At 38.4% G+C, this 16,107-nt stretch overlaps 1 protein-coding gene across 4 annotated transcripts in view; it reads right to left on the reverse strand.

The window, feature by feature from the left end:
* Nucleotides 1-16,107, reverse strand: part of LOC149830011 (Metallo-hydrolase/oxidoreductase superfamily protein) — a 159,502-nt gene that overhangs the window by 111,012 nt on the left and 32,383 nt on the right. For all 4 annotated transcript variants that reach the window (XM_090015676.1, XM_090015675.1, XM_090015674.1 and 1 more), the window contains exons 6-7: nucleotides 1,292-1,368; nucleotides 942-1,061 (exon numbers count right to left, since the gene is read on the reverse strand). In XM_090015676.1, the coding sequence (XP_089871802.1) occupies nucleotides 942-1,061; nucleotides 1,292-1,368 (197 nt within the window). The remainder of the gene's footprint in view (nucleotides 1-941; nucleotides 1,062-1,291; nucleotides 1,369-16,107) is intronic.

Consider the following 16,107-nt stretch of genomic DNA (forward strand, 5'->3'; position numbering starts at 1 on the left):
GTCGCTTCCGAGACGGTTCGGAATTTTCTTCTAAGTGGTCCCACGCTTCCCCACTTCCTAAATTTTTGAAAGTGCCTCGCTTCCCGCTCCCGCTTCCAGTATCGCTTCCCGCTCCCGCTTCCTCGACTGGTAACTCTGGTTTTACAAACATTGTTCATTTTTGTTTTTTCCAAGTTTCTACCATTATCATCTTTGACACATGCAAATCAACATATCAATGATTATCCTCTTCCTAAACATAGACCAGTTTCACCATCACCTGAATTAGTTTCATCCTCATATTCCACTAACTTTCTCTTGCGTTGCTTACCAACGACTATGTGGATGCTTTTAGAAGTATCACCAGCTATTTCTCAACTAACAATGCAAGTTATCATTTTTGTGAACTAGATTGTCATAACATAGTTATGTATCACTTTTTCATCCATTTCCCTATGCACAATTAGGTCATAGAGATGCTTATCGAAAAAAATTACATCATATAGGTCTATTTCACAAAGGCAAACCCTTTCCATTCACAATCCATATTTACCTATATTTCACCAGCCGGAACATTTCATAAAATAGTCCAAATCTGTACCCTACAAATGCATGTACTGATTTACCACAAAAATAATCTCTCTTAAATTTGATCATGTTGTCTAAGTGATGTCATTTAATTTTTTTTAATAAATCCACCCTTTTCTTCACATGAACTTTTAAAATATAAAAAATATCTCCTCAAGATAAAACTATGGATATTTTTAATAGTTCATTATGCAGAGAAAGACAGGAGTGAGAACACTAAAAGGGAAATATTTAGCAACAGAAATCAAGTGAAATTTCCACCACCAGTTGTGTTTACAATAATAGGCACAACAAGATAGCTCCAAAATCCAGCAGGGTAGAGTTACCATTTGCTTATCTTTTACAATGTATAACTATAACTCACTCTACCAAACCTTTAGATCATGGACAAGAAATGGTTCTTCCTTTATAATGTTAAACTGCAATTCTGAGACAGCAGCTCCTGGTGTAATTCCACTTGTATCCACTAAATAGTAGTGTGTCTTCTTCATTACCTGCCATAATTATGAAATATGATTAGAATGGCAACCATATGAGAGGGAAATTATCAAATTATGCTTAATTGAGAGAAAGTGAAGAACAGCAGTTCTTTAAACTATTCTACAACAAAATTAGCATATGGACAGTATCAAGAATGCTCACGGTAGTCCTCAGATTGGCATACACTGATTATTGCACTTAACAATGCAAAACCAATCTAAAATAAAGAAAATAGAATACAAACCTCAAAGTCACGTTTTGCCACATAGATTGGTATGTAGGGCTGGACATTGTTTGTCCAGTCACGAAGGTCATCAAGACCTGCATAAAGGCCAAAGTCAAAACTGTAATGGTCATTTAGTTTCTTGAGCAGTCTTCTTTACAATCTTTTTGTACAAGTTAGTGCAAATATTTAGAAGCATAAAAGATGCAGTAGTCAGCATTGTGTACCCTAAAAGATAAATGATTGTGGCTGTGCAGTTTGATGGTGAGCATCAAAGAAAAAGATTGCATCTACAAGACAAACTGAGCTATCAAATGTTTCATTAGTCCACATCTTCAACAAACAACAGATTTATCAGTTGAAGCTATATAAATTAGCTACCAGAAGAAATGAAACACTGCATAGGAGATTGCAAGTGTTCTGTTTCGGTACATATCACTTATATTGAATTTACTTTTTTGCCTTTCTAATATCAAAGCATGAGAAGGGAGACACAAGATGAGTGAAAAGGCACACCAAAAGAAAACTTCATTCGATACAAAAAAAGAGAGTTACAACAATATAGAGAGACATCCTCTCTGCTTAACTAGAAGACAAAACAGTTGACTCTGCACCTACCTATGTCAAAATACAAAAATACCCCTATAAAGAATGAAATGTACATATCTAAAACAAGAGGGGTAGCACAAAAAATAGTAATACATATACTATATCAATTTTAGCACTCCCCCTTAAACTTGAGATGATGCAAGAGGAACCATCCCAAGTTTGGAAAGGAAAGAACTAAAATGCAAAGGAGCAAGACACTTGGTAAACACATCTACGATTTTATCCTTGGAGCTCACATGCTCAAGAGAAATGACTCCATCTTCATAAGCTCTCCTAGTAAACTAGCAATCAATCTCAATATTCTTGGTCCTTTCATGAAACTCTGGATTCATTAAGATATGAATGGCACTTGAATTGTCATAATATAAGGAGGTCTAACAATAAATGGGAAACCCTAGTTCTCCCAGCAGCCACCTAATCCAAATAATCTCAGTTGTGACCCTTGTCATAGCTCTATACTCTGCCTCAACTGTGGATAAAGCAATTCTTTGTTGCGTTTTACTTTTTTATGAAATTAAAGAGCTCCCCAAAAAAATACAAAATCTTTCAGTGGAGAGACAGTCTTGAATAGACTCTCCAAAATCTGAATCGCGTAAGGCTACAAGATCTGCAGAGAAGGACGAAGAGAAGAACATCCCAAAATGCATAGTGTCTCTTACGTATCTAATGATCTAAAGTACACCTGCAATGTGTACGGACCTGGAAAAACTCAAGAACTTACTAACCACATGTGTTAAAATATATGGATGTTATATATATATATATATATATATATATATATATATATTGTAATGCCCACTAGAGGCAAATTAGTCTTTTTACTTGCAAATACACATGTCCATTAGGGACCTTTTATTATTTTTTGTTTTTTGTTTTTTGTTTTTTTTAATTAAACATTTGAATGGGCCTCATAAGAGCCATTGAGATCCTCTCCAACGGTCACAAATGTGACCGTTGGAGGTGTAACGACCCCAACTCATACCCTTTAAAAAGTGAGAAATTTTTTTTTTAAAGCAAGTGCGGAAACAATCCTAAAGACCCGGGGCCTTTACAATTAAATACAACCACCACCACAAGGGATCTTATACTCATCTTTCATACCAAACCAAACCAAACTTTATTTATTCAAATGTAAAGAGTCTGAGACATAAGTAAATGAAAGTAAAGAAAGCAAAAAAGAAAGACAAAAGAAAAGAGTCACGCCGTCCAAAGAATCTGCCATGTAGTCGTATGGTCCCCTCGTGACTCTTCTCAGAAGCAGGTCACCCCACTAGACATCTGAGGCTGCGAAAAACACAAAAAGTAGGGTGTCAGAATCCAAAGAATCCTGGATACAGGTCCCTCTAATGAATCAAATAAGTAAAAAGAATATAAATAAGATCCATGCAATATTTTAGAGGGCTACTAATCATTCATGCATTAGGGAACATTTATTAAGCATGAGGAAACATTTAATAGCAATAGAGATCACAATCTAAGCATTAAAGACATTTAATATGCATTAAGGAACAACATCGTGCATTCATCAATATACTACAATTAAGGGAACAAGTAAATATGCATTATCTAATGCATAGCAGAAATATGCATGATTTCAATGCAATGTATGCATAATTTATTATCTTTAATCAAGTTTTCTTTCATATGCATGTCCCTATTAGGATGCACACACATTTAAATTCCACTTTTTATTACCATTACCCGCGGATACTCAAAACGGGTAAAATCTCCGAGGTCAAGTTAGGTTCTAAGGGTAACTTAGCACACAATTTTTATTTTATTATTGGGTTCCAAACTTAGCCCTCATCCGATATCAGGAAACCGCACCATCCATCGGAATATTAGAAATCAGCATCTAATGTCGGGGACATCAGCATCCACAAGTGTCACTTTTCTTGGTATACCAAAACAACGGTTGTGTCTGCACCAGAGTTACCAGTCGAGGAAGCGGGAGCGAGAAGCGATACGGGAAGCGGGAGCGGGAAGCAAGGCACTTTCAAAAATTTTGGAAGCGGGGGACCACTTAGAAGAAAATTCTGAACCGTCTGGGAAGCGACCTAGGAAGCGAACCGGAAGCGACCTAGGAAGTGAACCGGAAGCGAGGGGGAAGCGAAAAAAAATGAAAAAAATGAGGAAGCGAGGGGGAAGCGTGGGGGAAACGTGGAGGAAGCGTGGGGGAAACGTGAGGGAAGCGTGCTTCCCATAAATGGTATCGTGTTTCCCATAAAAGGGAAACGGGCTTCCCATAAAAGGAAAGCGCGCTTCCCAAAAAGGGGGACGGTTCCCCTCACGCTTCAGAAGCGCGACGTTTTCCGCTTCCGAAGCGCGCTTCTCCTTTTGCCTAGGCGCTTCCGGTAATTCTGGTCTACACACTACCCCCAGGTAAAGTGGCGGATTCTTCGTAAAACCGTGGTCAGGATAAGAACCTCAATATCGGGTTCAGGGGCAACAACAACGCATATGGAGTTTTAGTATCCTCACGATTTTCCCAAAACCGTAATATTCAAGATTCTCACACTAAAGAAGGGACATCAAGGAAACATAAATTACATTGTTCTTTACTTTCTTTTATCTTGTTATTAATTCATCTATTTTACATTTGCAAATCAACATGCAGAATTAATAATATAAGCTTGCAAATTAACATGTGAAGCTCTTTACGGGACCACAAACCGTGGCATCATGGAACATTGCAATAAAACAATAATATTTCATTTGATTTTTGCAATGCATAGAACAACTAAAACAAAGAGCAACACATGCTCAAGGCTCACATAGCCCAGAATGATCCATTTGATCATCAATGCATTCATATGCAAAAATCACGAATAGTGTGCCATTATGCATTCTTTTTCATGCTTCTCAATGCACATTCATGTATGCAAACTCTTGAGATGAAACTCTTGAGATGTGCATGAAACAATAAATTCATAAGCATATGCATGAGTGCACACGTATGCAGGTTAAAAACATGCTTCCAAATCAATACACATATTCATGTCTCTAGCAAGTATTTGTCATATGCATGCTTCAACTCATGAATCTATTCACTTAGAACATATGAATGCTTATGCTGACATGCATATGCAATATAATCAAAATTTAGGAATTGCACATGCCCATAAGATGCACATGTAACTAGCATTGCATTTGCACATTAATCATGCATAGTAAATCAATAATAAGCATGTGTAATCCTCTTCTAGCATGCACATGGCCAACGTATTCATGCGGGCGAAAACTGAAATTTTAACACCCTCAACACACAATAAAGATTCATTTTTTTTTCAATACCCTTGACCCAGCCGACCAAGTCAGGTGGGTCTGGCATGCAGCCAAACCCACCCAGCCGAACCAGTCGGCTGGGTCAGGTACTCAGCCCAACCAACCCAGTCGGCTGGAGCTGACTGCCCCCATGGCTCAGCCGACTGCAGGTCGGCTGGGCTCTAACATAAAATAAAAAAAAATTATTAACTCTCTTTTTTTTTATTTGCTGAAGACTGCCCAGCCGAGCCCCACTCGGCTGGGTTCAGCCAACTCGGTTAGCCTGGCAAGCCAGACCAGCTGAATCCAGTTCAGGCAGGCTTGACAGGCTAGCCAGCACTTGAGTGGGCCTGTGCCGACCAGACCCACTGGTGGCTCCCAGCTGAAATCCTTTCTGCTGAATAATTTTTTTTTTTAAAGTGTACCAGCATATAACCAACACAGTAGCAAGAGTGAGAACTTGTATATGCAGGAAATAAACACATCTATATGCAGTTATGCACTGCCTCATAATTCATTAACCTGTATATGCAGCCTATGTCTTTCCCCTCCTTAGCAACCTTTGGAATCCCATTTGATATCGTCAGTTTCTAGTCAAATGAATGGTTGTCTTGAACTCTATGATATGGTCAATTGATAACATGGGCAATTTAGTGCTTTTGATTCTTGTTTTTAAGTCAGTTTGGTTTGCTACTTTAACTTTTAAGCATGTTGTCCAGGTCTGGCCAGACCAACCACTGAGTCTGCTACAAAAAAAAAAACTCTTTAAAACACTCTTTTTTTCTATAAAATGGTCCAGTACCCAGTCGGCTGGGCCTGGCAGGGTACCCCACAGCCCAGGCTGGGCTTGTGCACCGCCTTCCAGGGCCTGGCAGTCAGCCTAGTGCCACCCGGCTGGCTGCCAGCCAGCCCAAACCACAAGAACAATTAGTTTTTTTTTTAAACATAACCCGGCAGCTGCCCTGCACAGGCAGCACCTGTGCAGGTCTGCCATGCCGTAACAGGCCAGCCAAGCACCCTCGGCCGGGTTGTCGGTGAGCCCACTAACAACAAAAAGAAAAATCAAACACATATGGATTGTCGATGAGCTCACACTACAAAAATTTTAATATGAGCTTGCATGCATACACGGATTAGAATCCTAAGCATGCATTCATACAAACATAGACCTTTTAACACATGTAATATGCATATTCAACAATCAAATATTCAGGCATGAGCATACTAACAGCTTCAAAGATATCCAGATTCACCATTATACAAATTTTTAATGATAAATGCATGCATATGAATTATTCTATCATACGCTTACATGCATCTAACAGTCCATCTATGGAAAATCGATAATATCACAATGTAACACATAACAAATTGTTTTTACCATCAAATAAATTCTGTTTTAGCATAAAAATAGACATGTACAGAATTTTAGTTTTGAAAAGATAAAAAAAATCAAGAACACATACATGGAAGAGGATCCATGAATCCTCCTCCATGTACTTTGGAGTAAACATCCATATTTAGTCTTTTTCCATGGATTTTCTCAAAAACATTGCATGGAAATCGAATCCATGCTCTTTTCTCATTAGAAACAAGAGAAAGACCCGTACCTTGTGATAAAACTGGTAAAAGAATCAAAGAATCAGTGAGAGAGAGAGAGAGGAGAGGGAGGAGAGAGAACTCGGCTTTTCTGTAAATCAGCAGCCACGCTATGCTTGATGGTTGCACTAATCCTTCATTAAGATTAATAGGGTTACAAATAAATTACATGGACAAAACTGCCCTGTACAAGAATTACATATTACACATACACGTATAAGAAGTTGTATCGGATATGAATTTTCTATTGGACTCATATCTGATTCATATTCTATTACCCTCCCTCAAGTTGTGCATGGGAGTGAACCATGTGCAACTTGTTCTTCAGATACCAAAAACGGTTACTTGTGAGACCTTTTGTGAACGCATCAGCGATTTGGTCTTCTGAAGACACATAAACTGGTTCAATCTCTTTGTTTGCTATCTTTTGTCTGATGAAATGTTGGTCAATCTCGATATGCTTAGTTCGACTGTGATGAACAGAGTTGATTGCAATTTGTATGGCACTTCTATTATCACACATAAGAGTCGAACTTGAGACATTCTCTCCTATTTCTGTAAGTAAATGCCTAATCCAGGTCACCTCAGCTATGGCAGCTGCCACAGATCTATATTGTGCCTCTGTACTAGATCTCGCCACAGCCTTCTGTTTTCTGCTATTCCATGAGACAAGATTTTTTTCAATAAAAACACAGTATCCTAAAACAGATCTCCTTTCATCTGGGTCCCCTGCTCAGTCTGCATCTGTATATGCCAATATATCATGTTTTGATGTCTCCCATGAAGACTGAACATATACGAGTCCATCACCCACCGTGCCTTTTAAATAACGAAGAATATGTTTGACGGCATCCATGTGACCAGTTTTCGGTTCATGCATGAACTGAGATACTTGATTTACATAATATACGATGTTTGGTCTGGTAAAAGTGAGGTACTGTAACATGCCCACTATACTGCGATACTTGCTTGCATCAGAATACAACTCACCATCACAAATGCTGAGCTTTTGATTGACAACACTGGGTGTAGGCAGAGGTTTGCAATCTGTCATTCCTGCTTTGGCCAGAAGATCAAGAGTGTATTTGTGTTGAGTTAATGACATTTTTCCATCCTGTCTGTCCACCTCTACACCAAGAAAATATCTCAGTTCCCCAAGGTCTTTCATCTTGAACCGCATACTTAGTAGCACCTTAATTCGTTGAATGTGGTCTGGGGCATTGCCAGTGATCACGATATCATCAACATATATAAGTAAGAAAACCACAGTGGTTAGAACATGAAACATATATGGCTATATGGATCCAGTAAAGGATCCATATCCGATACAACACATACATGTTTTGTAGTTTAATGTAATATGAATTACTAATAGAGGGCAGTTTCATCCTTGTAAAATATTGTAACCCTATTAAGTTAATGATGTATTAGTGTTGCAGCAACCAAGAAAGTTTTGGGCTGCCGATTTCTCAAGAAGAGCTCTCTCTCTCTCTCTCTCTCTCTCTCTCTCTCTCTCTCTCTCTCTCTCTCTCTCTCTCCATCGTTCCCTTCACCAAACACAACTGCTCAAGGCAGTTTTCACATGGTATCAGAGCACGCTGTATTTCTGAGAGTAAAAGGACCTTCCTTAGAGACGTGAAAAGCCAAGTTCTCTTCCTCGACATCAGTCCACGTGAACTAGCCAAGATCTGCTGCAGTAAAAGTCGAGTTCTCCTCGTTCTCTTCAAAACACGTGAATAAGGTATTCCTCAGGGACGTGAATCAGTTCACGTGAATCAGGTTGTCTTCCTATTCCCCTATTCCTTTTCTATCATCGTCGGCTACATGATTTGTCCCATGTACCTTTTCTTTTCCAGCAACGAATAGCTATCTATATCGCAGATTTGAAAGACATTCAGATTTGTTGTCTGTGTTCCAACTGATCTGAAATAAATTCAGATCTTTACTCGTTTACTGTATTACACCTTGTTTCATGCTCAACAGTTTTTTTTCCTTTTTTTTTCTTCTCCTGGGCCGAGTTCTTCTTATTCCTTGTGACTTCATCTTCTTTTCTTAATTCACACACAACAATTGTTGTAGTTCTTCTTATTCCTCGTGACTTCATCTTCTTTTCTTAATTCACACAGAGCAACTGCTGGTCACTTCTTTATTCATTTACAGTTTACACAAAAAGGCTGAGTTCATTTCTTCTGATACTAATTTTTGTCATAGATCATAAGCTGCATCATTTTATGATAGCAGTCCAGATTGTTTTTGTCATAAGCTACGTCACTTTATTCTTTATTTTCAGTCACATTTACTGAGTTCATTTCTTCTGGTACCAACTTCTGTCATAGATCATAAGCTGCATCATTTTATGATAGCAGTCCAGATTGTTTCTGTCATAAGCTGTGTCACTTTATTCTTTATTTTCAGCCACATTTCTCTGTCTGTCATAAGCCTACAAATGGATACTTCAGGCAATTCTGGTCTTTCTTCCAATTTCCTGAGGCAGCTAGTTTCGAAAAAACTGAATACAAATAACTATTTAACTTGGAAAAGGCAGATTACCCCTTTTATTCGCAGTCAAGATCTTTCAGGTCACTTGGATGGCTCCACTCAAATGCCTCCAGAATTTGTCACAACCGAAGCAAAAGGGGATGGAGAAATGTCAAGCACCATTCGCAATCCTGTATTTATTGCTTGGATGAAACGTGATCAGGCTCTCGTCGCGTACATCACTTCCACACTGTCACAAGAAGTTTTGGTTTCTATCCCTGATGATTGCATATCTAAAGTACTGTGGGAAACTTTAGCTCAAACCTACTCTCAGATATCAGAGGCTAAGGTGTTGTTTCTCAAGCGTGAATTTCAGTTTTTAAAGAAGGGAGCAATGACCATTATTGAATTTTTAAATCAAGTCAAAAGCATCACAGATCAATTAGCCATTGTTGGATATCCAGTGTCCGATAAAGAAAAGGTGCAACAAACACTGAATGCCCTGGGATCAGAGTATCATGTACTTGTCACCTCTTTATTATGCTTGCCTTCGTTGCCCAGTTTTGAGGAATTACGTGCAAAACTCTTCCAGTACGAGATGTCTTTGAAAAGCATATTTGATGCTTCAGCAGGGAAATCATCTACGCATGAGATTCTTGTCACAGGGACGTTTGCTGATCGTGCACGAGGAGGGCGTAGTAGAGGCAAGGGAGCCCAAATCCAGGGAGGACGTGGATTGCTACCTACTCCAAATTCCACTGCCAGCTTTTCAAAGAATGTTCCCACATGCTACCAGTGTAACAAACAAGGTCACATAAAAGCCAACTGTTGGTTCAACCCACAAAATCGTAATAAAACACAAAACAATAGAAATTTTGCTGCATCAGGAACTTCAGGTACCTTTCGGGTCAGTGATGATGCTAAGGATCTTCTCTTATCTGTTATGGCCAATTTGAATCTGAAACAGAACGATGATGGAATATGGTATGTAGACTCTGGGGCAGCAGCTCATGTCACTGGCAATGCAGGTAAGTTTTCTACTTTGACTCTCTATTTTGGCAAATCTAATATTGTAACTGGAGATGGGACTCACCACCCTATTTCAAACATAGGCAACGTCCTCATCCCTTTGTCTGAGTCTTCATCCATTCCTTTATCTGATGTTGTTCATGTTCCAAACATTAAGAAAAACATTGTCTTTGTTTCTAAGCTTGTTGACTCTACCAATTCATCTGTGGAATTTACTCCTACTTCTATTTTTGTTAAGGATGTTCAAACGAAGGAGATGTTCGCCAAAGGAGAGCGGCGTGGCAACATATATATCTTCAATGAAGATCCAGCCGCCAGTGTCCTGAAGTCCAAGTCCAATCATGTCTCCAAAACCATTCTAAGTATATCCAAATGTAATAAGCCAGATCTTTGGCATTCTCGTCTTGGTCATTGCAGTCAAGACTTTATTGAAAAATTAGTGTCCAATGGTTTCCTTTCAGAGTCTGTTTCACCTTTATTAAAAGACAAAGTATGTCCCAGTTGTCAGGTCTGCAAAAGTCATGTACTTCCTTTCCATCAAATAAATAAAAGAGCTTTCATGCCTTTTGAGATAATATGTTCTGATATTTGGGAACCAACTCCCAATCCTTCTTCTTCTGGCAGTAAATATTATGTACCATTTATTGATAGTTTCTCTCGTTTTACCTAGATATTCTTTATGAAGCACAAATCAGAGGTTTTCCTTATTTTTCGTCATTTTTATGCCTATATTAAAACCCAATTCTCTCAAAATATTCGAACTCTCCAATGTGATGGAGGTGGTGAGTATTCCTCCAAAGAATTTTTAGATTTTCTCCAAGATAATGGGATACATCGTAGAATTTCTTGCCCGTACACTCCACAACAAAATGGAATTGTTGAACGCAAACACAAGCACATTGTGGAAAGTGCAATGAGTATGATGCATGGTTGTAACTTGCCTATTGGACTTTGGACAGAAGCTTTTCATACTGCCACTCATGTGATAAATCGCCTTCCTATGCCTATTCTAGAAAATCAATCTCCCTATTATGTTCTCTTTGGCGTACATCCTGATTATGATGAATTACGAGTTTTTGGATGCACATGTTATGTACATATCGATAAATCCATGAGAACTAAATTTCAAGACAAAGCCTCTATATGCCAATTTGTAGGCTATGCAGATGAACACAAGGGTTACAGATGCTATGATCCTGCCAGCAAGAAGATTAGAATCTCCATAAATGTTGTTTTTGATGAAAACAACTTTCTGGGAAATAAAGTTGATCACAATCGTGATCATATTGATGCAACTGCTAATTGGTATGATCCATGGCTCAGTTCTGAGCTCATTTCACACGCTGCAGAACATACTACTCTGGCCTCTGAAAACATACATGATGAGACGACTTCAGATAAGGCATCAGAAATAGAATGTCTGAGATACAAAAGAAACGTCTATACCCGGAGATCCAAAGAGCAGATAGACATACCTGTTGGAGAACATATGGCGTTGGCCAATGATAGAGAAAGCACCTAGAAGATCAGGCAGAATAAGGCATCCTATTGAAAAATGGGTAAGTTATGACAACTTTTCTATGGATTTTCAGATCTTTCTATCCAAGATTGAAAAACACGATGAACAACTTGGATTTTGTCAAGCTATTCATTCTAACAAATAGATTGAAGCGATGAATGAGGAAATCGAGGCACTTCATGAGTGTCAAACATGGGAGATAGTTGGACGTCCTCTAGATAAAAATATTGTTGGCTCAAAATGGGTTTATAAGATCAAATATAAACCGGATTGTAGCATTGAACGATACAAAGCACGTCTTGTTGCCAAAGGTTTTACTCAAGAATACGGTCAAGATTATGAGGAAACCTTTAGCCCAGTGGTGAAAATGGGAACTATTCATATTATTCTTGGCCTGACAATTGAACATGAGTGGACTCTTAGTCAGCTTGACGTTAAAAATGCATTCCTGCATGGGGATTTAAAGGAAGAAGTCTACATGGAGCAACATCAAGGTTATGCAGAAGGAGACCCAAGGGAATATGTATGCAAATTAACCAAAGCATTGTATGGATTAAAGCAAGCGTCTAGATCATGGTTTGAAAGTTTTCCCTTAGAAATTCAAAATCACGGTTACATCCGTTCCCAACTAGATCATTCTCTATTCATATACAAGGACGGAACCACTATGGTTTTCTTACTTATATATGTTGATGATATCGTGATCACTGGTAATGCTCCAGATCATATTCAACGAATCAAAATTTTACTAAGTATGCGATTTAAAATGAAAGATCTTAGGGAACTGAGATATTTTCTTGGTGTAGAGGTGGACAGACAGGATGAAAAAATGTTATTAACTCAACATAAATACACTCTTGACCTTCTGGCCAAAGCAGGAATGACAGATTGCAAACCTTTGCCCACACCTAGTGTTGTCAATCAAAAACTCAGTCTTTGTGATGGTGAGTTATATCCTGATGCAGGCAAGTATCGCAGTTTAGTGGGCATGCTACAATACCTCACTTTTACTAGACTAGACATTGTCTATTCTGTAAATCAAGTATCTCCGTTCATGCATGAACCGAAATCTGGTCATATGGATGCCGTCAAACGCATTCTTCGTTACTTAAAAGGCACGATCGGTGATGGACTCACATATGTACACTCTTCATGGAGAACAACAAAACATGACATATTGGCCTATACAAATGCAGATTGGGCAGGGGATCCAGATGAGAGGAGGTCTGTTTCAGGATACTGTGTTTTTATTGGCAAAAATCTGGTTTCATGGAGTAGCAGAAAACAAAGGCAGTGGCAAGATCTAGCACAGAGGCAGAGTATAGATCCATGGCAGCCACCACAGCAGAAGTGACCTGAATTAGGCATTTACTTACAGAGATTGGAGAGAATATCTCAAGTTCAACTCTTATGTGTGACAATAAAAGTGCTATACAAATTGCGTTCAATCATGTTCATTACAGTCGAACTAAGCATATTGAGATTGATCAACATTTCATCAAACAAAAGATAGCAGACAGAGAAATTGAACCGATCTATGTGTCTTCAGAAGATCAAGTCGCTGATATGTTTACAAAGGGCCTCACAAGTAACCGTTTCTGGTATCTGAAGAACAAGTTACACATGGTTCACTCCCATGCACAACTTGAGGGAGGGTATTAGAACATGAAACATATATGGTGATATGGATCCAGTAAAGGATCCATATCTGGTACAGCACATACATGTCTTGTAGTTTAATGTAATATGAATTACTAATAGAGGGCAGTTTCATCCTTGTAAAATATTGTAACCCTATTAAGTTAATGATGTATTAGTGTTGCAGCAACCAAGAAAGTTTTGGGTTGCCGATTTCTCAATAAGATCTCTCTCTCTCTCTCTCTCTCTCTCTCTCTCTCTCTCTCTCTCTCTCTCTCTCTCTTCACCAAACACAACTCCTCAAGGCAGTTTTCACAGTACCATCCTTGTATATGAATAGAGAATGATCTAGTTGGGAACGGATGAAATCGTGATTTTGAATTTCTGAGGAAAAACTTTCAAACCATGATCTAGACGCTTGCTTTAATCCATACAATGCTCTGGTTAATTTGCATACATATTCCCTTGGGTCTCCTTCTGCATAACCTTGAGGTTGCTCCATGTAGACTTCTTCCTTTAAATGCCCATGCAGGAATGCATTTTTAACGTCAAGCTGACTAAGAGTCCACTCATGTTCAATTGTCAGGCCAAGAATAATATGAATAGTTCCCATTTTCACCACTGGGCTAAAGGTTTCCTCATAATCTTGACTGTATTCTTGAGTAAAACCTTTGGCAACAAGACGTGCTTTGTATCGTTCAATGCTACCATCCGGTTTATATTTGATCTTATAAACCCATTTTGAGCCAACAACATTTTTATCTAGAGGACGTCCAACTATCTCCCATGTTTGACACTCATGAAGTGCCTCGATTTCCTCATTCATCGCTTCAATCCATTTGTTAGAATGAATAGCTTGACAAAAACCAAGTGCTTCTTCGTGTTTTTCAATCTTGGATAGAAAAACCTGAAAATCCATTGAAAAACTATCATAACTCACCCACTTTTCAATGGGATGCCTTATCCTGCCGGATCTTCTTGGTGCCTCTCTGTTATTTGACAATGCCACGTGTTCTCCAACAGGCACATTTGTTCGCTCTTTGAGTCTCCTGGTATAGACATTTCCTTTGTATCTCAGACATTCTGTTTTTGATGCCTCATCTGAAACCGTCTCATCACTTGTGCTTTCAGGAACCAAAGTAGCATAATTCTCAGCTTGTGAAATAAGTTCAGCACTGAGCCATGGATCATACCAATTATCATTGGTGTCAATATGTTTATGATTGTGATCTGCTTTATCCCCCAGAAAACTATTTTCATCAAAAACATTTCTGGAAATTTTGATCCTTCTATTGGCAGGATTATAGCACCTATAACCCTTGTGTTCATCTGCATAACCTACAAACTGGCATATAGGGGCTTTGTCATGAAATTTAGTTCTCATGGATCTATCAATATGTACATAACAGTACGAAAAGCTTTTGTCCAAAGACAAATAGGCACATTAGAACCATGCATCATGCTCATTGCACTTTCTACAATGTGTCTGTGCTTACGTTCAGCAATTCCATTTTGTTGTGGAGTGTGCGGGCAAGAAACTCTACGATATATCCCATTATCTTGGAGAAAATCTAAAAATTCTTTAGAGAAATACTCACCACCTCCATCACATTGGAGAATGTGAATGTTTTGAGAGAATTGGTTTTAACGTAGGCATGAAAATGATGAAAAATAAGAAAGACCTCTGATTTGTGTTTCATAAAGAAAATCCAGGTAAAGCGAGAAAATTGTCGATAAAGGATACATAATATTTACTTCCAGAAGAGGAAGGATTGGGGGCTGGGCCCCAAACATCAGAACATATTATCTTAAAAGGTATGGAGGCTCTTTTATTTTTTTTGTTGAAAAGGAAGTACATGACTTTTGCATACCTGACAACTGGAACACATTTTATTCTTCAACGAAGGAGAAACAGACTCTGGAAAAAATTCATTGGAAACTAGTTTTTCAATAAAGACTTGACTACAATTATCAAGACGGGAATGCCAAAGTTCTAGCTTATTACATTGGGATATACTTAGAATACTTCTAGAGGTGTGATCGGACTTGGGAGGCTTCAGAACACTGGAAGCTGGATCTTCATTGAAGATATACATGTTTTCACGTCGCTCCCATTTAGCGAACATCTTCTTCGTTTAAAGGTCCTTGACAAAGACAGAAGTAGGAGTGAATTCAACAGAAGAATTGGTAGAATCAACAAGCTTAGAAACAGAGACAATGTTTTTCTTTATATTTGGTGCATGGACATCATTAGATAAAGGAATAGATGAAGATTCAGACAAATGGATGAGAACGTTGCCTACGTTTGAAATAGGGTGGTGAGTCCCATCTCCAGTTACAATATTAGATTTAGCAAAATAGGGGGATCAAAGTAAAGAATTTACCTGCATTGCGAGTGACATGAGCTGCTGCCCCAGAGTCTACATACCATATTCCATCATCATTTTGTTTTAGGTTCAAGTTATTAGAATACAGATCGGATATGAATCCAGTAGAAGATCCATATCCATATAGACCACGTGTATGCTATATTATAATGTAATATACATTACTAACTAGGGATAATGTTGCCATTGTAAAAGATTTTGTAAACCTATTTTATCTTAATGAAGTTTAGTGCAGTAACACAGAAAATTTGTGGTTGCCGATTCCAAGGAAAATCCCCTCTCCTTTCTCATCTCTTCTTCCACTCCTCAATATT

Source organism: Nuphar pumila, chromosome 8, assembly GCF_984573655.1.
Source record: "Nuphar pumila chromosome 8, dmNupPumi1.hap1.1, whole genome shotgun sequence".
Lineage (NCBI taxonomy): Eukaryota > Viridiplantae > Streptophyta > Magnoliopsida > Nymphaeales > Nymphaeaceae > Nuphar > Nuphar pumila.